The sequence below is a fragment of the Sceloporus occidentalis genome, unplaced genomic scaffold, assembly GCF_023333645.1.
Source record: "Sceloporus occidentalis isolate IW3139 unplaced genomic scaffold, rSceOcc1.0.p SCAF_3, whole genome shotgun sequence".
Lineage (NCBI taxonomy): Eukaryota > Metazoa > Chordata > Lepidosauria > Squamata > Phrynosomatidae > Sceloporus > Sceloporus occidentalis.
In genome coordinates, this window is record NW_028316983.1 from 43,641,396 (window position 1) to 43,664,689 (window position 23,294).

The window sequence follows — 23,294 nt, forward strand, 5'->3', positions numbered from 1 at the left end:
GCTGGGATTATGCCTTTTACTTCTGTTTTTTTCCCCAGTCTGAAAATCTCCTTGGAGAAGTATGCAGTAGGAGTTAGAGCAGGGATTCCACAAAAAACTGCTCAGCTCTAGAATGTTCTGATAAAAAAATGGTGAAAGCACAAAATCCATTTGTGTGAGTGATCTACTGTTTTCTGGCTCTCTGTAAGGGAGAGATGCTTTCATTGCACTAATGGAGATAGTGTTGACAGTGTGAATTATTCAAACTCTGTTGTGAGAAAGGGTATTCATTGCTTGGCAGTACCTCTGCATAAAAAGTGAAATAATTAAACTAATGAATTTTAATCAAAGCTAATGGTGGCAGTGGAGACTTTTGGTTTGTTTGGTGGGGGGGGGGGGGGGGGGGGAGACAGGCCAAATTTTGTCCCCCATGGCTGCACTGGTATATTTGGATGCATTGAAAGTGATCTCAGCTCAGTTTCTTTTTGCTTTTCCAGGGTTTTTTCCAGAGGTTTCTGGGAAAGCAGATTACACAATCTGCTGTGTTAACAGGTAGTTTGGAGGCATTTTGGTCATTTTGGAGCCAAAAAAATCACTTTAAAAAACATTGTAGAGAAAAAATGTTAAAGAGGGGGGGGGGAGATTTGGGGAATCATCAGGAGGGCTTGGGAGACTGCAGAAGTGAGTTTGGGGGGCTTTGCTTCTCCTATTCCTGGCTTATGAGGAAAGGGCTTTTAATAATGTGCTGCACAATATTGCCAGTATTTGGTGCTTATTATTGAGTGTGTTTAGTGCTTATTAGTGACTCAGAAGGCCTTGGGGGTGCTATCTTCAGAGTCTGGCATGGCTGCAGCCACACCAAACCCTTAAGGTCTTTCCAGGTGGTGGCAATGCTGCCTTCAAGGTCCAGCATGGCTGTCCCTGTGCCAAACCCTAAAGACCTTTCCATGGGGGGGCTACTGCCTTCAGGGTCCGGCATAAGTAGGTCTTCTCATGAGCGTATAAAGTTCCCATTAGATCTCTGATTGAACAAGATTCTAGGACTCTTGCAAGAGGCCCTCTTTTTCTGAGACTCGAGGTGGGCTTTATATAGGTCTACCTCACATGTACAGCCAGTCTTGGTCTGGTTTGGCTGGGTAACACTGTAGACTGTCTTGTATTGCTATTTGCATTGTTGTCATCATTGCAATTGACAATGCAGTCAAAAGCAAGCCTATTTTATTCAGGACTGCTTCTGAAAGTAGTTGTAAATCAACAGAGGGACATATGGTATAGTTTTCTGGTTGGAATACACATGAAATTATTTCCTGATGCCCCTTAACTAAGCATTTCAGAATGTGGACAGCCAACATGTCAGAAAGCTAGGCAGGACTTGGTTTTTCACTTCTTCATCCTGTAATTACAGAGCTGTTTCTGCTCTGTGCTGCAACTTATTAAAACTCATGAAGCACTAACAGAACAGTGTTAATGGTGTCTATGTGCGCACTTTCTCCCTTGTGGTCTAATAGTGCCAAGAAAAAGAATGCTGTAGCTGCAGTCATCTGGGGGAAAGAAAGAGAGAGAGAGACATACACTTTTTCTCCTGTGAAAAATAAAAGGAAGGAAAGAAGGCAGGCGGGCGGGCGGGCGGGCGGGCGGGCGGGCGGGCAGCAAACTTGTCCTGGCTCAGTGAGTGAGCAGACCATGTGTGAATCCTAGAGTTTGTCCTTTCTGAGAAGTAATAATTATTTCCATTATGTTCGTTTGAGGGCCAGATGAATATGATCTTGAAGTGCCATATTCCTTGCCCAGTTTCCAAGTCAACAAAACTCTGCTTTGATTTTGTCTGTTTTTCATCCAGTCAGTAGCCAAGTGGGGAAGGTGGTGCACGATGGATATGGATGCCCATGTGACTTGCATGGATTGAGGACAGATGGCAGAAAATTGGGATACCTGAAATAAAGAGAACACACTATGTAGGAATATCATTTACTGCAGTCATCATGAGTCATTAATTTTGAATCATTAATTTAAACATAACTCAATGTGTACACATCCAATTGCTGGTCCCAACTAGAATAGATTCATTGAATCAGTGGGGTTTACATAAGTGTGAACTTACTCTTGTTAGTAATAAGGTGTTTTTTGTCTCTCCAGTGGATCAACTGTAGTTCGAAGTAACAATTAGGCTGCTAGCAATTAAAGTATCTTTCAAAATGTTCTCTAGCAATAAGAAACCAAAATGATCTCTAAGGGGAATGTTGGTAGGCATTAAAGATTTCTTTTTTGACACTGCACTTTTGTGTAAAGCCTCCATACTATTTTAATAAAATGTAGTCCAGTGTAGTGGTTACTGATATTGGCCTAGGACTGGGCAGTTCAGATCTGCATTCAGTCATGTAACCCCCCCCCCCTCCCCCGCGACTTTAGGCCAGTCACTGCCTCTTGACCTAACTCACAGGTGTTTTTGAGGATAAAGTGGGGGCAAGGAGAGAATTACAGATATCACTGAGCTGTTTTGAAGGAAAAATAGGAAGTAAATTAAACAATGATAAAATGATTTGTGTGTTGCTGATCTCTGGGGCAGTTTCTTCTGGAGTTTAATGTTGTTAAATGAACATTAAAGAGGTGAAAGACAGAAGGGAAAAACCAAGCCCTGCCTAGCTTTCTCACATGTCAGTTTTCCACATTCTGAAACACTTTAATTCAGGGGCATAAGAAAATAATTTCATGTGCATTCCAACCAGATAACTGTACCCTGTTGATTTGCAACTACTTTCAGAAGCAACAGTAAAACAATAAAACAAAATTATTATAAATTTAGTTTATAATACTATATTTAAATTAATTGATGCAACAGTGTATCATTAGTATAGCATCCAAATATGTATAATTTGTTTTTGTTTTCTATTTTTCTCTCTGCAACTGTTAAATATTGGGGTTTTTTCTTAGTACTAAAAAGAAAAATCTGAATGCCTAGTGTACCATCTATAACTTCATAAAAGATCTATTGTGGTTACTAGCCAAAAAGTCAAAAACAAAGATCTATGAGAACATAGATTCTTTGCCAGACTTGGACAGCTAGTACAGTCAAAATTGCAATATGTTTACAAAGCTGAACTGGTAGCACTCTAGGCATTCCAAGACAGCTGGTCATATTCTGTATGATGAGATCACAGTTTAAAGAGAAGGGAACTTGGAGCATGACTGTAAACTACAACATTCAATACTTTGGTAATGTGAAACCACACAGCAACTGCCCAACCTATTCTGCAAAGTGCAGGAGTTTTCCATTTCTTCTTCTAACACTGCTTCAACTTATGGGCAGTTCTAGCTGTAATGTAATTTGATCTCTATGTGTATGTGTGTTTTTCTCTCTTACGACAGCTTTCATATGTGCTTGTTCATCCATGTATCCGAGGACCATGGACATGGTTTTGAATCTGCATCTTACCTACTTATTTTAAGAGCAGAATAACTTCACGTGATTCTTGCCATCTGCCTGGCAGAAAAAAAATGGATCTAAGAATACACATGTGAAAGATGATGGCAAAGACTGATTTGTTACAACACTTGCTTGGAGCATATGCAGATACACATCTACAGGATACTTGTTCAGAGAAAGGTTGGATGGGGTTAGGTTTGTGAATTTAGTTCAAATGTATTAGGTAAACCATATCCCATTGCAATACTGGCACTATCCTGCCAGAAAATAGGTTGCTATCTGTCCAGAAACATCCAGTTTCCACATTCAATGTGCACAGTTTGGCTTATTTACAATTAATGTAGCAAAGTACCCTTATAAAGTTTGTGGGGAGCAATAGAGTCAATTTTGTTTTTCATTACTATGAAGCCTGAGGGAAAGAGAAGGAGATGAGGAGTGATGCTGCTGTTGATATTTTGCTTTACCTGTTTAGCAAAGCAGAGGAACAGAGGAGTTTACACTTTGGGTGGAGTTTATAGTTGAAGTTTGCATGTTTAGATGAAATAATAATAATAATAATAATAATAATAATAATAATAATAATTATTTTTATACCGCCTTGTGGCGAACCAATCCGGGCGGTTTACAACATTAAAATGACATACAGCATAAAAACAATATATTTCCCTCCCCGCTTAAAAAGTTATTAAACTGCATATCTAATTTAAAACCACAATAACTAGTTAAAACAACAATAAATTAAACAGAATAATACCAACCAATAAACCACTGCAACTTCAGTTCTAAAGAAAAGAAAAGGGGGCTTTGGAGACATTACTGAGGAGGGGGGAGATCCTGAGATCCTGAGGCCGGGATATTTCAGTCTGGGAAGGCCTGCCTGAAGAGATCCGTCTTGACAGCCTTTTTGAAGCTGTCCAAAGATGTTAATTGACGGATCTCGTCCAGCAGGCTGCTCCAGAGCCTGGGGGCGACAGCAGAAAAAGCCCTCCGGGAGGTCGCTACAAGCCTCAGTTTTTGAGGCTGCAACAAGTTCCTCCCAGAGGACCGGAGGGCGCGGGGAGGATTGTATGGGAAGAGGCGGTCTCTGAGATAGCTTGGACCCAAGCCATTTAGGGCTTTAAAGGTAATAACCAACACCTTGTACTGGGCCCGGAAACCAATAGGCAGCCAGTGGAGGGACCTCAGAACCGGAGTGATATGGTCCCTTTTAGATGTTCCTGACACAAGCCTGGCTGCCATGTTTTGAACCAGCTGTAGTTTCCGAACCAGGCACAAGGGTAGCCACATGTAGAGCGCATTACAGAAGTCAAGGCATGAGGTTACTAGCACGTGTACAACAGTCTCGAGATCCCTTACTTCGAGAAAAGGGCACAGCTGGCATATCAGCCAAAGCTGATAACAGGCGCTCCTGACCGTCACATTTACCTGATTTGTCATCAGGAGCAACGAGTCAAGAAGCACCCCCAGACTGCAAACACAGTCACTGGAGGAGAGTGTGATCCCATTCAGGACTGGTGATTGCAACCCAATTCTTGGTTTCGGGGCCGCTACCGTGAGCACCTCCGTCTTGTTCGGATTCAGCTTCAATCTGTTTTTCCTCATCCAGCCCATTTCTGCCCGAAGACATTCATTGAGAGAAGAGGTGCCATTAGAATTCGAGGCCGACGAACGAGACATGGAGAAATAGATTTGGGTGTCATCAGCGTACTGATAGCACCCAGCACCATAACTCCGTATGATCTCACCCAGCGGCTTCATATAGATGTTAAACAACATTGGGGACAAAATAGCTCCCTGAGGGACCCCACAAAGGAGCTCCCTCTTTCTGGAGCTACTGTCCCCGAGCAGCACCCTCTGGGACCTGCCTGAGAGGAAGGACCGGAACCACTGCAATGCAGTAGTTAGAATCCTTCCATGATAGGAAATCAATAGTTATCAAGGTTTCAAATTACAGGTCTTAGCACATCACATTAAGCACACCTAGAAGTTCCTGTCCCCTTTAGACCCTTTCTACCACAGGAAGTTTGACAGTAAAACCAGTGAGGATAGGGATGGTGATGGTAGAGTTTGTGTATGCATCCCTATAGCCCTTTACCATTTGCATAGGAAGCATCCTGTTAGTGAATATGTGTGGGCAAATGTGGCTAATGTGCAAATACAATGGATCCTTGGTATCTGCTGGGGTTTGGTTCCAGGACCCCCTGTGGATACCAAAATCCATGGATATGCAAGTCCCATTAAATACAATAGCATAGTACAATGGTGTCCCTTATATAAAATGGCAAAATCAAGTCATGGATACTTGAATCTGTGGATGAAGAATTCGTGGAGGGCCGACTAGATGTCTCTTTTTGGATGGAGCACAGGGAACTATTTTTTAGCTCTTTGTACTCCATTGGAAATGTGCCCCTCTGGAAGCTGTCAAACTCAGGGAGAGATAGCACCAGCAGTGGCTGTGGCTGCTGCTGCTGCTGCTTCTTCTTCTTCTATCATCATCATCATCATCATCATCATCATCATCATCATCATCATCATCATCATCATCCTGGTTTCCCCCCAAAATTCAGATACAAAATAGATTGCAGATTTAAAAACTGAGGTTTACCAATTACACGAGTGGTAGTCAATCCAGACAATGAAGACATGGCTGTCCTGGGCTCTCAAGTGAAGCAAAAGAGATACAGTTGGCCCTCCACATTTGCTGCTTTGACTTTTGGGGATTTGATTACAAATATTTGCAGTTTTGATTAATATGTTCTTACTAGGAATCTCTAGGTCCTCCAGTGCAACTCTGCCAGAAGTTGACAATGGAGTTGTGCTGAAGAGCCTAGAAGTTCCTAAAGAAATCACTTCTCTAGGCATTTGTAGTTCCTCTAGCATGATTCTCTGATCAACTTCTGGCAGATGTGGATCATAGAGTTGCACCTGAGGACCTGGAGATTCTTAGAGAGGTGTTCTTTCAGGTAAAAAGAATAATGTTTTTTTTATTTGTGGTTTTTCCACATTCACTGGCATTCTTCACCCCTACATCAGTGAATGTTGAGGGAGCTCTGTATTTGTGACCTCACCCTGATTTCATCCCCCACAAGCCAAGACCAGCTGCTTTTTCACTGTACAAATTGTCTCTCCCCTCCTTACCAGTAAGTTACAACAACAGCAAGATCCCATCCCAGGGTCTGATAGCTATCAGAGGAGAGGATGTAGAATTGCACAGGGGAACATTCCATTCCATCTGCTTGACATAGGATCTTGGCCATTGCCTCTCTGTGCTTCATATGCCTTGAATTCAAAGAGAGGGCTGTGAGATTGGTTTAATTAATCTGGGAAACCAAGGAAAAAGTATTAACAAGAAGCACCATACTCAGGCAAGGCTAATAGCCAGGGAGTTATGGTGAATGGTAGTATTCCACGAGGCCAAAGAGGAGGGGCTGGGAGCCCACACCAGACCTTTTAAATGGATAGGTTTTGGGGAAATCACATTTACAAATTATTCTGATTCACTTGTCACTGAATCATAATTTGGAAAGCACCAGTTCTGTGGCAAATCTGAGGTCAGCAGTGGATCGTGTTGGATCATTTTGTGCAGCTTAAGGGTATGGAGCCCAGCTGAGTCAAATCAGAGCAAGGATACCAGCCATACTCAGTTTTTATCACCTCATTGTGTGCTACTATAAGGAGGCAAGAACAAAACAACAACAACAATAAAAATGGTCTGAAGAAAAATAAGAAATATTGTTTCAGGGGGCTGTATGGCAGTCTGCAAAAGACTGGAATATTCCCTCATCCTTGTCAGTAGGAGATTTTGGTGGGAACATTCAGGTGGGTTTGCCTAGTTTGCTAGATTTTTGTAAGCTCACTTTCCCAAACAAATGGAACTTTTTGAGCTAAGGTTCTTGTGAGGGTAGCTATTATATTACACCATTCTATTTTGGGACTGCTTTTGCCATAGTGTTGTTGCCTTACATGTACTGTACAATCTTTTAAGGGTCAGTTGCTCTTGCTTTACCAGTCGATTCACTCTCATGGTGATATAAGTGGAGGGATGAGTGTGATGAAAAACTGATTTCCTCTCTAATTGCATGTATGCATGCAGGAAATTTCCATTGTATTTAGAGGAAGCCATATAACACCACATCAGATCCTGGTTGATCTTGGAAGCTAAGGAGGGTCAGCCCTGATTAGTACTTGGAAGAGAGATACTCAATGAATACCCAGCTGTATTTCAGAGAAAAGAACTGGCTAAATTACATCTGAGTATTCATTGCCTAAGGGAGCCCTATGAAATTCAGGGGGTTGCCAAAGGTTGACAAGTGACTTGAAAGCACATACACACACATGCTGGATCCTATATGTCCTGGTCCCTCTAGAAATGGTTTCTAAGCAGCAAATACACAAGGTGCTCAGAATGTATCCTAAACCCTTCGTTTAAATGATAGTGGTTTGTGCTCCAGAGTAAATAGCTAGTGTGTGCTATCTGATACTGAATACTGCTGAGAATTTCAGTACAGTTATATTTTATAATTAATTAATTAACTGAACCCCACCTTTCTCTCAGTCCAGTACCCAAGGCAGGTTATAATTTCAAAAAAGATGACTGTACTAGTAATAGCCATTATTGCTGTTCTCGTTTGAATTAATGTTGTGGGGGAAAGGATCCACAGTAGGTAAGGAAAATGCACTCTGCAAATGCACTGGGCGCAATATACTAAGGATTCAAATCTACTAGTGGAAATTTAAGTAATCCTGGTGACATTCTGGCATTAATGAACAACAGGATTACCCCCCGCCCCCATGGTGCTTTTCTGTTTGTAGAGCCAAATAGGCTGTCTGAGAAACAGGATACAGGATTAGATATGATCTTTGATTTGCTCCAGTTGTTCTTAACTTTTTAATTACACTGCATACGCAGGAGTTCATAAACTATTAGTTTTAGTATGCAAAGGGCTCTTGTAGCACCTTTGAGACTAACAGAAAGAAAGAAACAGGTAGCATGAGCTCTCATAGACTCAAGCCTACTTCCTCAGATGCATTTAGAAAATCTGAGGGTACTTTGCAATTCAAGAGTCCCACATGATTGCAAATTTATCTCCCTTTCTTTCTACCTGCAATTGTTGCTGGTGATAATATTTAAATACTGCAATGGAAGTTTCTATAAAAAGGAGAGATTTGCTATATTTTTAGGTGGGAAAAATACCCAGAAAGAGGATTGTCTGTTAGTCTGGCCTTCTAAATCCTTCCGTCTCCCTCTTTTGCTAAAGAAGCCAAACACTGCCTTTTCTGACAAATATACGTGGGCTGCATGAGGCCTCTGGGACTGCAAAATGCAGCCCCACTGAATCCCTTCAAAGCCCCCAGCCCTGCTCCATTTTTTTGTACATTTTGTTTACTGATATCTGGTCAATTCTTCATCCCAAAGTGCGAGAAGTCAACTCTAACTAGCTGCAACTGTGACCATTTACTTCTCCCACCCTGTGAGTCCTCCCCCACCTATTCAGCTTTTCCCAAACAAACAAACAAACAAACAAAGAGACTGAAGATCAGTGCACTAAAATATGATATATGACCCACTGTGGCAGTGTGGGGAGGGAAATGGGGAGCTTCCTCTGACGTTGCCCACCTGAGGTTTATGGCCTTCTGGCTAAAACAGTAGGCTGAATTTAATAGACTTATCTGTTTTATAGAGTGGGAGGGTTGCTAAATGCAAGCCACAGTTCACTCTCAGGAGGCTAAGTTATAAGAAACCTATGAATAGTTTCATTGTAATGTGTTTTTGAGAAGTTTTAAACTGTTATCTTGTGTAGTTGTCTAAGCATATAAAAACTAATGACTGGCTTCTTTGATATGTCTTCAGGCTCAGCTGATGAGGACTGCAAATGGTACATGGACAGAAATGGCTCCTTGCATCATGGCTTCGACTGCTATTTTCCCTATTTCTGCTGTGGTGACTGCTATCATCGTTACTGCTGCACCGACCTCAGGAAACTCATCTCTGAGCGGCAGCAAAAGCACTGCATGGCATTCAAGTAAGAACATTTGAAAACTAAGTAGACTGGTAGGAAGAGATATGGTTGTTATGCTTTAAGGCTGATAGACCTCTCTAAAGAATAAGGTAAAAGAGGTGGAAACAGTTTGATGGTTTATATTTTTTGTTATTAAGAGTTAAATGAAATTCTGTATTAAATGCACAGTGTGCACCTTAACATTTGTGTCCAGTGTGTCCAGATTGGCTTTCTACTGATGCCATAATTGAATTAGTTCCCATTGAGAATCTACATTGAGGAGTTGGAGCATAACTCATGAGTTATGCAACAGTTGCACAACTCTGTCTTGCTAGTGAATTGCAATGTTGTGCAACTGAATGCACAACCAAATATTCACACACATTTGTATGCACGCTGAACACTGCATCTATGTGCAGCATGTATGCACATCAGTTTGCAGTCCCAGCAATGCACAATGTGCAGTGGTAGCACATCTGCAACTCAGCTTGTGTTACCTTGAACTGAATATGTTCATTCTGTATTGGACAAAAATATCCAACCTTTTTTGTAGGGAATCTTACGCATGTGTAAGCTACCAAGAGGATTCAGGCCTTTATGTTCTTTCACCTATCATCAGGATAATTAAAGGATAGTTGGAGGATCTAATCCAGTCTTTCAGTGCTGAATCTTAAATTAAATGTGAATTCTTATGCTTTCTAATTTTGAGTATAAGAGCAGGGCTGAGTCTGTTTTTAAGTAGAGTCAAAAGTAATCTGGTATCTAGTTTACTTGTAAAATGCAGAGTAAATATTTCAGAAAAGTTAATGTATTGGAATAGTCACTAATGTTTCATTTGGAATCAAATGCTGCTGTATGCACAGCCCAGTTACCATCTCTATATGTTCCCCATAGCCCAAGAACCATTGCTGGCATTGCTTCAGCTGTGATACTCTTTGTGGCCATTGTTGCCACCATTGTCTGCTGCTTTCTGTGCTCCTGTTGCTACCTGTACCAGCGACGGCATCACATCCAGACACCTTATCAAGGTAAGAAAGTTCTTACTGTTGTGGACAATACCTTTCTTCTTGGCCAAAACTGAAGATGCTGTGAATATCCATAGTTGACACAGTCTAATGCACATACTGTATATTTGCCTTTGTGTTTAGGATTATTATCAGTGCTTGGGGCAATCAAAAAAGAATTGCTGCAGGATGTGCCAGCCATGTATAGCGGTAAATAACTAAAAGACTGCAGAGGTCCTCCAAAATTTCTGAACTCAGCAATAGAGCATCTCAAGCTGTCTGATGTGGGTGACCAGCAATAGTTTTTTCCCGTGTGCCAGGGTTTAGTACCATGTTAATTCTCATTAGCTACAATCTTTCTTTCATGGAACTCACCAGGGACTAGTAGACTGTGGTTAAGGGACTGGCACTGGTCCATGAAGCACAGATGGAGAAATAGATTGCTCCAAGGGGATGGCTGGGTTACTCCTTGGGATCAAGCCAGTGGGCTGAATTGCCCCAAATCCCTTCCCCCTCTTCTGAGGTCATCAAGTCTTCCCCTCCTTTCCCCCCTTCTCCATGCAGAGGGAAATATAGAATTCTTGCTTCTTTCTGCAGAGTGAATGTCCTTGCTATCTCCAGTCTCAGACTGGGGAAATCCAATCTGTTGCTCAGGAATCCTGTTTCTGTCTCCAGCCAAATTCTCCATTGGGAACACAGATGAGAGGGGAATTATGCTTTTATCTTTACTCACAGATTGCTCCTGCTCTAGATATTACGATACATCTGTCTCTCACAATGGAGTTTAAATCATATAGAGAGTACTTTAATTATGGAATGTGATGGACATGAAGCAAATTTCATACATATTAATACATCTGTATTTTATAGCAGGGCTTGAATTGCGCAGATGAGCTTTCCGATGGAGAATCTTTCCAGAGGCATCTGACTTAGTTGTTGTGCAAATACTGTACTTGAGTGATCCTTGGTCTGATGCAGGAAGGCAATCCTCATATAATATTTTGTTCAGGTCTTGACACTGTCTCCTTTACAATTCTAAGCCACTAATCTCCTCAAAGACATTATAAGATGTGGGTCTCCAGGTTACTGTGTGTTTTCAGCTGTATGTGCTCTGTAGCTCTTCTGCAAACATCCATCTTTACCTGGTCCATTGAGAATTTGCAGCATTATCTGAAAGCAATGCTGAAAGATCATTAGTGAGATTTACAGAGATTAATAATCTGCCTTTTTCCCAAAAGATATGTGCTTGTACAGACATAACCAGAGATATTTCAGAAATCTAATCTCATGTACCCAAGGCCCAGATCTCTACTTTTGCAGTCTCTGGAAGCTGAAGGTCAGAGATTGACTTTTGTTGTCAAAGAGTAAGTGCAGTCTATTTATCATGAAAAAGATTTGTGCAAGTTTGGTCACCCTGTCTTTGCCAGTACTTCTGCTGACTGCAGTCTTCTGCACTATCCTCTGCACTGTTGCTCTGAAAGATCCTGCAACAACCAGGAGCAGCTTTTATATTTACCATTTGACAGTGGCCAGTAGATAGATCCAGATCTTCTGACAGACCGCAGATTCTGTTAGATGTCCCCTCCTTTGTTATATTTTTAAAATGCTTTTAAACTGTTTTGTTTCAGCACTTGGGTTTTTTCTTAATATGACAGTTTATTTAATTGTTAAATTGTTTTTCATTGTTATAACTAATCAGCTTTTAGTTCTTTTCTGTTTTCATGTTGTAAGTTGCCTAGGAGAAGGGAAGGAAGGATATTGAATCAGTCAGTCAAGTCCGTATCAAAGTGTTCAGCAGTAAACTGGAAGGATGTCTTCCCCTAATTACTTAGGGAAGCAGAAATAAAATGATGTCCATCCCCAGTTATATTGATGAAATGAAGGACACTTTAAAATAAGAAGGAAGGACTATGAGCAGTTTTCAGTTCTGGTACTCAAAACAAATTCAAGATTTAGAATTCTTGAATTCCAAGTGTATGTTTGTTTCATACCAGACTCTGGTTTGAGAACTTGCTGTTCTACTAAAAATAAAAATGGATTTCAAATTTTGTAGTGTCGGCCCTCCTGTTTTCTGTGATGGAGAGATTTTAAAGGGGCATCTCTGAAGTATGCTTGCACTGGGTGGAGTTGCAATGCTCAGGGCTTCAGTTAGAGCAGCAGCTCAGCAAACGCTCAAGGTAATTGTGTTTTTATTTTTATTTTGGTTCCAGGTCAGGAGATCCCATTGTCTGGCTACCCTCCTCAGCCTCCAGGCCCTTACCCTATGGATCCCAAGGCAGGACCAGCACCATTTCATCCTGGATATGCACCTGTGGCTGCATACCCCCCTACAGCCCCAGCTGCACAGTATCCTCTATACCCACCTGGGCCACCCTATTACAACCCTTCAGGTAAGAAAAAAGTGTGAAGCAGCAATTTATTGTTGTTGCTGTGTGCTTTCAAGTTGTTTCTGACTTACAGTGACCCTAACGTGAACCTATCATGGGATTTTCTTGGCAAGTTTCTTCAGAGGGGGTTTGCCATTGCCATCCTGAGGCTGAGAGAGTGTGACTTGCCCGAGGTCACCCAGTGGGTGACATGGCTGAGCCAGGCTTCGAACCCTGGTGTCCAGAGATTAACGCACCATTTTTCCTCCCATGCTAGATGTGGAATGTAAATTTAAATAGGTGGATTTTATCACGCACACCCGTGCCCAGGCAGCGGGCTTCCCATATCCGATCCAGGCTTCTCCCGCAGGATGCCTGCTGCCTGGGCACAGAGGTGTACGACAAAATGCGCCTATTTAAGTTTACATCCTGTATCTAGCACAGGAGGAAAGGTGGTACAATAATCTCCTTAGACTCTGGACACCACAATTCAAAGTCTGGTGCAATAATCTCTGTAGTCCAATACTCAAAACACTATACTAGACTTTCTCCTAATAAATGGGTCTTAAAAGCATCTAATCCCCATTATTGGGCAGAAGACCTGCCCTAGAGGTGAAAGTATTACAAGGAGACCAGCTACCAAGTGGGAAAGGGAGTATTGTAGCATTAATTGAATAATTTTGGTTTTAGACCAGTATTTCCAGGATAGAGGTTAGTTGAGAAACGTCCTTTTGGCTGGTTCTAATTGGGGGGAGGGTGTCTTATGTGTGTTCCACACTGGGTTACTGCCTACTTATATCTCAGAAACCTTTATGATGATCTTGCAAAAGTTACTTTTTTGAGGATAACTCCAAGAACTCCCTGTCAGCCTGCTAGGCTTACTGGATGAATTCTGGGTGTTGCAGTGCAAAATAAATAAAGATATAAATTGCAACAGAGATAGGCAAATGTGTAGCCTTGCACCTATTGTTGCACTGCAACTCCCATTTGTTTGGACCAGCCTAGTAGGAATGCTGGGAGCTGCATTCCAAAAATATCTGGAAGGCCATGTTTTGTCCACCCCTGCGCAACATACAGGTCGGTGCCTCCAAGCTATATTCTGAATATTGGTGTTTTACTTTTTCCCCCCAAATAATTTTTATTAAGGTTATTTTGAATAATATTTATAAAAATATACATTAATTACACAGCACACATATTGACATATTGGTGTTTTACTTTTGCTTTCAGCTCCTCCACCCTATCTCCCACCACAGACATCACAGGCTAGCACCTGAGGAGGATCTTGCAGAGACTATGCAATGAAAGCTTTTCTCTCTGGACCTGTCAGATCCATCTCTGCAGAATTTGTATGGACTTCCTGATGCACTGGAATTCCAGCACAAGCTTCAGTATTGGCCAATTTCCTTACTAGCTGCCTTTATGCTCTGCATGGTAGGAAGCATTATGACTCTACTTCTTTGCTGCCAGCATTCCCCACACTTCGTGCCACTGTCACTGAGGGAAGCACCCAGTCCTCTTCATTTCCCACCCAGGCTCAGTAAGTTATGGCACCAACACAGATGACCAAGGCTGGTTCAAATGCCATCAATGTTCCCCCATCCCAAATCCACCTCAGCTTCTTTAGTGGGAGCTGGTAAAGCAGCAGTCTCAAGACAACAAGGGGAGGCAACCTTTCACCTGGCAAGAAGACAGCCTTTCTCACATAGGGACATTGCTTCTCCCTTTTTCCTGATAAAGCATGAGGCTCAGTCATGTGGCATGTTGTACACTTCTGCCCACTTGCAGTTTGGTGTCTTCAGAAAGACCTGATCCTTTAAAAAGATGGATGCGAGAGTGCCAGAATATGTCAAAATTCCAGAGGAACTTTATACTGTTACACATCATTGAACCACATGGGTATCAGCGTGGTTGGTGTATGGAATGGATACAATATGGAAGTCCTATGTAGCCTACTCTGAGCTATCCAAAAGGAAAATATTAACATAAATTGGAAAGGGTGTATGAGCCTAGAACATGGGTAGGGATGATGAGGCTTTCCAATTGTTGTTGGATTGCAACTCCTATGATTTCTAGCCAGCATAGACAATGAGGGAATGTGGGAATACTAGTGCAATATCTGGAGCCTCCTACTTAATTCCATACCTAGAGCAGAACCCTTGCAAGAGATGGGATGAGATTCTGGGAGGAGCAGGCAAAGTGTTGTTTTACGTGGTGCTTAGCACAAACTGAGGAAGTTTCAGTGTCTTTGTAGGATTTGAGGATTTTGAGGCCAAGTGTCCCTTCTGTCCTTCTTTTGCAAATTTGAAGGGACATTTCTGAAGTTCTTTTGCAAACTGAGGCTGTGTTTTCCTTGGGCACTGACAAGGGAAAAAAAGGCAATGAAGGTAGATGGGCATACTTCAAATTTTCAGGGAGCACAAAAAGCTTGTCATGTTGTGGTTTCAGATGAAAGCTACACTGAAATGGTTGCATCTGTTTTGTAGAATAAAATGAAGCTTGGATATCTGGAAGTGAAAAACAACTGTTGGTGTGTGCAGGGATATGAAGTCTTTAACCATGATGAGACAAGCGGTAGCCCTGTTTTGCTAGTTTGTACATGTTAATTCAGCTAAAAGTACTGGCATTGCCCATTTTTTACCAGTGAAGCTGAATGCAAAAAGTACCTGGAAGATTCAGGAGCCTAGAAATGTTACTTGTTTGGACTACCGCTCCAGAAATCCTTCCAGCAAGCATGACCACTGACTGTACCAGCTGGGGCATTCTGTGAGGTGGGAGTCACCAAAATAAAACTTTTTCAGACTCTGGCTGGATCTTGCACTTAATGGTGGAAGGGTGGTTTGATTGAAACTAGCTTAGCAACAAGGTCCTCACATAAATGAGAATACCCTGACCATATGGCTGAGAGGAAATTGGACCTAGGGGTATGGCATTGATTAAAATCAGATAGTCAAATGCAAATAAACTCAGTCAGCTGTTTTCTTTCCCTGTCCTTTAGAATCTTTTTCAGGCTCCTATTGCCTTTCCTTCCTACTTCAGTTCCTTTTGAGAATAGCCAGTAGCCAGAATCCTGTTCAGGCTTTGTGCTAACATAGCTAGGAGTTGCAGTAGTGGATCTGCTTTGTATGATGTTATGGTAAGGAGGTATCCAGTACCCCTTTACATGAGTGGTTTGCCCAGTAGTTCAGTGGCTGTCAGATGGCACCTGAGTATAGCTTTCTTTCCATCCAAATAGCCACTGATGTATAAATATGTGTAAAAGATAGTGTACTCCCCTGTATAGAAGCTGATAGCATTGTCAGTTAAATCTTGCTAACAGCAGAATAAGAGGATCAAGACAGGCTATGTAGTACATGCAGGTCTATTCCAGTAGTGGAACACCTGGGTTCAGCTCAGGAGGAGCAGTCAAGGGACTGTCACTGCTACCTCTTGCATTTACTGCCTAAAACAGTTGCTCATCTCATTCTACCCAAGGATAGAACTAGTTCTGATTCTAACTCAGCCAGTTAATCCATTCTTCTTGTTTCCTTGATCTGCACCTTTATATAACAATGATTACTTCAGCTGTCTCAGCTTTGTTTGTGGTCAGTAGGGATGGAGCATGTCCACTAAGATCTTGAAAATGAAGTTCTCTCTCCTTTGTAGCAAAGCCACATTTGCTGTAGAGCTTCCCAGTGCTTTGTGTGTATTCTTGCTGCCCTATAGCTCACTAGTCTGCCACTCAATCTTGTCCTTCCTCTCAGACAAGGGCAGTATTCTGTCTGTGGAGATGAGGATGCAAGGTAATGTTTCACCTGCTGCAGGGATACTTTGCCTTTTCTCCAGATAGTATTGCAAACTGTGTTTAATTTTCTTAAAGCAAAATTAAGGCCCCAGGAGAAAGCAGTGTGGGTGAGTTTGGGGAACAAAGGCACCATGCAGGGTACAAAGGCAGTCCTTGTGCAAGGTAGGATGGGGGAATACATTTGCATGATGATCTCCCAGCAGTGAAGCAATTCACCACGGGTTCATGACACTTAGCAACTAGGGAAGTCAATGGCCCCATTGTGAAGAAAGGCAATGCACTGTGCATGTGGGTTTTTATGTTTTTTTGCTTTGGGCTTTGTCTCTCAAATAAAGCACAATCTTGCAGACCCAGAGCTTTATTACCTAAGTGTTGAGAACATCCTCTGGGTGTCTCTCTTTTCTTGCGCTTTGATGTCTTTGAGTACTGTAAGAAAATATCTGAATTGGAGGCAGGAGGGATTTATAGCCTCAAACGCCTGAGCTCAAGCCTCCCCCCCCCCACTGTGTGGGGATGACCTGTCTGTGTTCCAGCAGCACTTACCACTGCTGTGTCATGTAAGAGTCAGAATGGCAGGTGTTTGCATCACAAAATGTTTGCTTAAATGTGGATTAAACAAGTAAATACTAAAGCTATTGCTTTCTCTCTCTGTGTGTATTGTTCTACCAATGTAGGTCACTTAATTTTGACACACATCACTATAGGAGCTGTTGCAAGATTCACTCCTTCTAAAATTGTATTTTTTAATACCAGAAGTGGCCAGGTGTTCATTTTCTGGAGGGTGGTTATGCAAAATAAGGACCCTTTCATAAAGGAAGGTTTCACAAAGTAAGAGAATGACTCTTCCTGCAGGGTTCTAGCAATATTCTTGATTCTGACAAGTTTGGGGCGATGAGCCCAGGCCCATGAAAATAAGGGTGCGTGTGTCTGTGCTATGCATTCTGCTTCTTTGGCCTCATACCAAGTGGGTAGAATGAGGGGGGCAACCCAGGCTAAGATGACTTTAGTCCTCCAGATGTATTGGTTATTAACCCTCTACTAGCTTTGGACATCTGGTTTGGACTTTTTCAGACTGACGATCTGGACAACCAAAGGTTCCTCGCCTCTGGCATAGTAGACAGATAGTCCTAGGTCCAAAATACTGCAGAAATAATCCAATTTGAGACGGCTTTAACTGCTAGGGAATTCTGGGAACTGTAGTTTTATGAGACATTTAATCTTCACTGTCAGAGAGCTCTGGTGCCACAATAAACTACAATTCCCAGGATTCCCTAGTTTTCCTGCACAGAGCCAGGGCAATTAAAGTAGTCTCAAACTCATAGAATCATAAAGTTGGAAGAGATCACAAGGGCCATCTAGTCCAACCCCCCCTGTCATACAGGAACTCTCAATCAAAGCAGCCCTGTCAGATGACCATCAAGCCTCTGTTTAAAGACCTGGATTATTTCTGCTGTGTTTTGGACCTTAGACAATAGTGCTGTAGCAGGAAAAAGCTTCCTTTTTCTTATTTTGGAATAATAAAGAACTTTGTAGGGAAAAATGAGAATAAGGAGGTGGGAGAGAATGTGAGTGAGGCCGCCTTTGCTTGTGCGAAAAGTACCCATAGGCAATTGAGAGACCCGGGAAACAATATTACAGCAATATTTTCAAAACACTGGAAAGTTTTACTCATACTTAAAATGGAAATTCTCAGTATAGTTAACAGTACAATTGTATACATGCCTAGTTAGAAGTAAGGCCCCTTGAAGTCAATGGGACTTATTTGCAGATAAGTGTACACAGACTTGCTTTGTAAAGGAAGAAATTATTTTTTTAAAAAAAATCTAGACCAAATGATTCCAGCCAAAGTATCTTTAAGTAGCTGATCCCCATGGCAACCAAGCTTCAATTTGGATCTGCAGCCTTGATATAAAAGGGGAAAAAAACCCTTCAGCTTTTTCCCTTCCTGAAGCCCAGTGTTTTATTTACAGGTTTGTTCTCTTCTTCCACATTACAGCACTTCAGATCTTCCTCTCTGTCTTTGAAATACATAGTTCTTTCAAGAGGCTGTCCCTCAATCTAGATCAAAAGAAGCATCTCCTGCTCTTGACTTAGTTTGCAACTGTTTATCTGATGAAGCCAGAAATCTCCCTAGAAGCCAGGATGACAAAACATAGGCTTTCGTACTTTGGACACAATCATGAGAAGGCATGAATCATTGGAAAAAACAGTAATGCTAGGAAAGGTAGAGGGAAGTAGAAAGAGAGGAAGGCTGCATGCAAGATGGATGGACTCTTATAGAGTATGAGTTTGCAGGAGCTGAGCAGGGCAGTGGAGGACAGAGGGTCTTGGAGATATCTCATCAGCAGGGTCGCCATGGGTCGAGATCGACTCGAGGGCAGTTAACAACAATCCCATTATGAGACAACTCTCTCTCTCTCTCTCCATAGATATTTAGGAAGCCTACAACCTAACTAGTGTTATACGGATCATACGTTCTTGGATCACTATTGAGTGATCTTAATGTCCCAAAATGTGTTTGTCATTAACAGGGATGTTTTCACAATCTCTCTCTCTCACACACACACATACACAGAGGTGTTTTTTTGAAATATTTGAAATAAAAAAGACAGTTTTCTAATGTTTGCCACAAGAAACTTTCCTTTTACCACTGAATGGATTTTGTCCAGGCAAAGAAGCCTAACAGGATTTTTTTATCCCAACAATTTAAGTATTTCATGCTAACACTATGAGAAACTGTTGTGTGTGAAGGAGCTAATTTTTTCCCATCTCTGGGACCTTTCAGGGGCCACACTGACTGGCAAAAATTGGGGAGAGACACAAGTGGTCAGAAGTTTTTTTTTTGGGGGGGGGGGGGAACACACACAGCTGTTTAATGTGAAGCACTGCAAGACTTCCCTGCAATCTATTTAAAAGGTTATTTAAAAGCCACTCCAAGAGGCTTACAGGAGAGGTAATGCCCTCTTTTTGTTGGATGAGGAAAGTAAAGAATGAATTTCATGTAAAGTAAGATGGGACAATAGTCCCATAGCCAAGTCCTGCCTGATTACACTCTTGCCTTTCACTAGGGGATGCTTCCTTTTTAAAATACCATATATAGTGAACTATAAGTCAATCTCATGTATAAGTTGAGGACAGGTTTGAGGGCCAAAATTATGAATTTTGATATGACCTGTGGATAAGCTGAGGTTAAGACTTAGGAGCATATAGTAAAGGATCTAAAGGATGAAGCAAAGCAAAATGATGTCAAAGAACTTAGAAAATTCCAGCAGATATAACTCTGGCCTGAGAGAGGCGGGGCAAAAGGGGCGTGGCTGTGGCGATACTAGGGTTCCAGACCATGCAGCAACCGTACAGTCTGGACCCCTAGTATGTAATGTCAGTGGCCTGATGGTTTCATCCCGGCCGCACAGCTGCCACCATTTTCATGTAACAGACGCATAGTGTCCGCACGTTGTGGCACAACAGTTACTCACGAGTGCACCATTGGCACACTCGCAACGTAACCCAGGCACCAGTAAAAGAACCCAGAAAAACCGGGTTCTTTTAACTCCAGAGGGATGTTGTGTGGTCTAGTGGCTGCGGTGTCCCTCTGCAGATAAAATAGGCGCCTGCAGACTACCATTTTCCAGCGTTCTGTACCAGCCCTCTTTCTGCTTTCTTTTAAGGCTGGATGGATGAGAGAGTAGAGGGGGTCGGTGCTTCCAGGACAGATTATACTCATGCCTTTCACCAGGGATGGTTCCGTCTTTTAAATAAGAATTAAGATACAATACTTACATTGACCTATGGATAAGTTGACCCATATTTTTTTAATCAATTTTTTGACCTAAATTTCTAGACTCATACATGAATATATACTTCCAGTACCTACATTGACCCATGGATAAGTTGACTCAGGCTTTTGGTGTCACTTTTTTAATTAAAATTTCTAGACTTATGCATGAGTATATACAATTCTCCCAACTTGTAAATAAAAAATTGCTGACTTAAAATTTCACTGATTTCAAAAGAAGAGTTAAATATGTGCTTATTATAGAGAGCCTGAGTGATGCACTTGGACTACGCCTCTGGAGACCAGGGTACGATTCTCTGCTCAGCCATTAAACCTACTGAATGGCCATGAGCAAGTCACACGCTCTCAGCCTCAGAGGAAGGCAATAGCAAACCTCTGAATAAATCTTGCCATGAGAACTCCATGATTGGTTTGCTTTAGGATTGCTATACGTTGGAAACAACTTGAAGGCACACAAGAACAACAAAGTGCTTCACCATACTTATCTATGATCAAATCATTTCATTAAAAAATTAAACTTTACTCCCCCAATCAAGTTACAAATGACAGAAAAACAGTACAGCGATGAAAACTGCCATGTCCTCCCACATTTGGGCAGTCAGGATGAACTGACAGTGTTTCTTCACTTGAGCACATCCAGGGGATAGCTATGTTGGCCATATAGCAAATTCAGTAACATCAAAAATTCACCAAACAGCGATACCTTTATTGGGACAATCAAAATGCAGAATTTACGTGTTGCAAGTCTTTGAAGTTCCACTGGCTTCTTCATCAGGCAAGGTGTTAAAAACCATACAGGAGGAAAAAAAATGAATATTTTAGTCATAGGCCTCCATTCTGTTGCTTTGTTCTTAGTTCAGATGGTATGGAGTGGTATCCTTTGCAGGCTGGCACCTCCTTCTGGCCATGGGAGATTCTCAAGGTTCAGGAAATGGGTTTCTCCTGTATGGCCTGATGAAGAAGCCAGTGGAGCTTCAAAAATTTGCAACATGTGACATGTGAAAAAAAAAGTTTGCAACATGTACTGTATATGGAGATTTTGGTTGGCCCAATAAGGGTATCATTGTTTGGTAGATTTTTGATGTTTCTGTCTTCACTTGAGCATGAGAGGTAAGAATCCACCACATGGGGGCATTGCTGCATTAGGCGAGCCTAAAGGTAAGGGTGCTTCTGCTGCTAGTGCATTCATTGTACACCTATATTATCTTTCCCCCTTGATGGATTTTCATGTGTGGCAACATAGAATAAAAGCAGCAGCAGTAGTGGAAAAACACGGGATGCTTAAAGATGGATGATGTGTCCAGAGTCTTGTGGCACTTTAAAAGTTTAACAGCTTTACCAATGCTGGATTAGTAAAGACATGCTGGATTCCAAGGAAACATCTCCCTTGAATTGCAAATGGACATTGAATTTCTTTGACTTTGAAAATCTACCAGTGACCGCATGGCCAAATAAAGGGCAAGGTGCCAGCTTGCAGATAGCCTTCCTACCGTCTGAACTAAGACCAGAAACAGAAAAACGCAGGCCTAAGATGACTAACATCTTCAATTTTTTTCTCCTGTTTGCCTGATGAAGAAGCCAGTGTGACTTGGAAAGCTTGCAACATGTAATTGTGCATTTTGGTTGGTCCAATAAAGATATTGTTTGGATGCAAAATGATTTACCAAGGCACAGTCAAAAACCAGAGACTGCTTGCCATTCTCCATCATCTAGTAGCCCACAAAAACTTATGGTAATCAATCTGTTAGTCTCTAAGGTGTCTCAGGATCACTTGCTGTCTTTCCTAAGATCCAAAAGATCCAAAGCAGGATAGTGAAAATCCTGCAGCCCTGTTGCAGAATGAAAGTGACTATTTTTCATGCTGTGGGATAGAAAAATGAGATGGTACATTGGGGACGGGGAGGGCTTTTTGGTTTTGTTATCCTCTGAGATCATCTCTTTTTGCATAATGGTTTGGAGAGCAGGGCAACAAACCTTCTCTCTTACCTAGAGGGGTCTGTCCACAGTAGATTTTGTAGCAATTAAATATTTTCAAGGAAAATATTTCAAGGAACGTGAGTCCAATGTAGTGAAATGGTTTAAGGATGACAATGGCAAACTCCCTCTGAAGAAATGTGCCAAGAAAACCCTAGGATAGGTTCACGTTAGGGTTGCCATAAGTCAAAAACGACTTGAAGGCATACAATAACAAACAACAAAAGGACAAAGAGCAGAGAAACCCTTCTGTAATCCAAACCATTGAAAACTTTACATACTACCTGAAGCTTGTTAAACTGGCTTGATTTCATTGCCTTAATTCTAACTATTGTGTCTGAAGATGCAAAAGTCATCAGTGGCTTTCCAACTGTTTACAAACAGAGTGTGATTGTAAAATGTACAGTTTGAGTTCAGTTCAAATTATAAAGTTTCTCCAGATATTAATCAATCATGACAATTTTTTGTCTGCATAAATAAATAAATAAATAAATCCCTCAAAACCTGGGTTTTTGTTGTTTATACTGGTTTGTTTGGTGGTTTGGTTTTTTTTTTTTTTTTGCATTAATGCTTTAATGAAAAAATTCAATCCTGCTTTTGATAGTACTACTGTGAAAAAATACTTTATGTATTCGACAGCTTGATCTAATGTGTTAGAAAGCTAGAAAGCTAGAAATGTTATGTATTAGAAAGCTTTAGGTATTAGGAAGATAGAAACCTAAACAATGAGGAAATTGAAGTAAAGAGTTCCCATACCATGGAACAAACGTTTTAATACTTTCCAACATTAACAATTCATGGCTATTGGGTTTTGATATGATTTGCATCTTTCAATAACACTTTGGGAATTACATTGACAAGTAGCCTATACATAGGCATATAGGACCACACCACATCAAAATACATCAATATAGGACTAAATCAGAACATTAGTAAGCTGCAGTTCAGACATTATGGCTACTAGCTTA

At 41.5% G+C, this 23,294-nt stretch overlaps 1 protein-coding gene across 2 annotated transcripts in view; it reads left to right on the forward strand.

Moving 5' to 3' along the window:
• Positions 1-15,579, forward strand: part of SHISA4 (shisa family member 4) — a 30,708-nt gene extending 15,129 nt beyond the window's left edge. For both annotated transcript variants that reach the window (XM_089514230.1, XM_089514231.1), the window contains exons 2-5: positions 9,255-9,426; positions 10,297-10,430; positions 12,617-12,796; positions 14,003-15,579. In XM_089514230.1, the coding sequence (XP_089370356.1) occupies positions 9,255-9,426; positions 10,297-10,430; positions 12,617-12,796; positions 14,003-14,049 (533 nt within the window). In that variant the 3' untranslated portion in view covers positions 14,050-15,579. The remainder of the gene's footprint in view (positions 1-9,254; positions 9,427-10,296; positions 10,431-12,616; positions 12,797-14,002) is intronic.
• Positions 15,580-23,294: the final 7,715 nt, after the last annotated feature.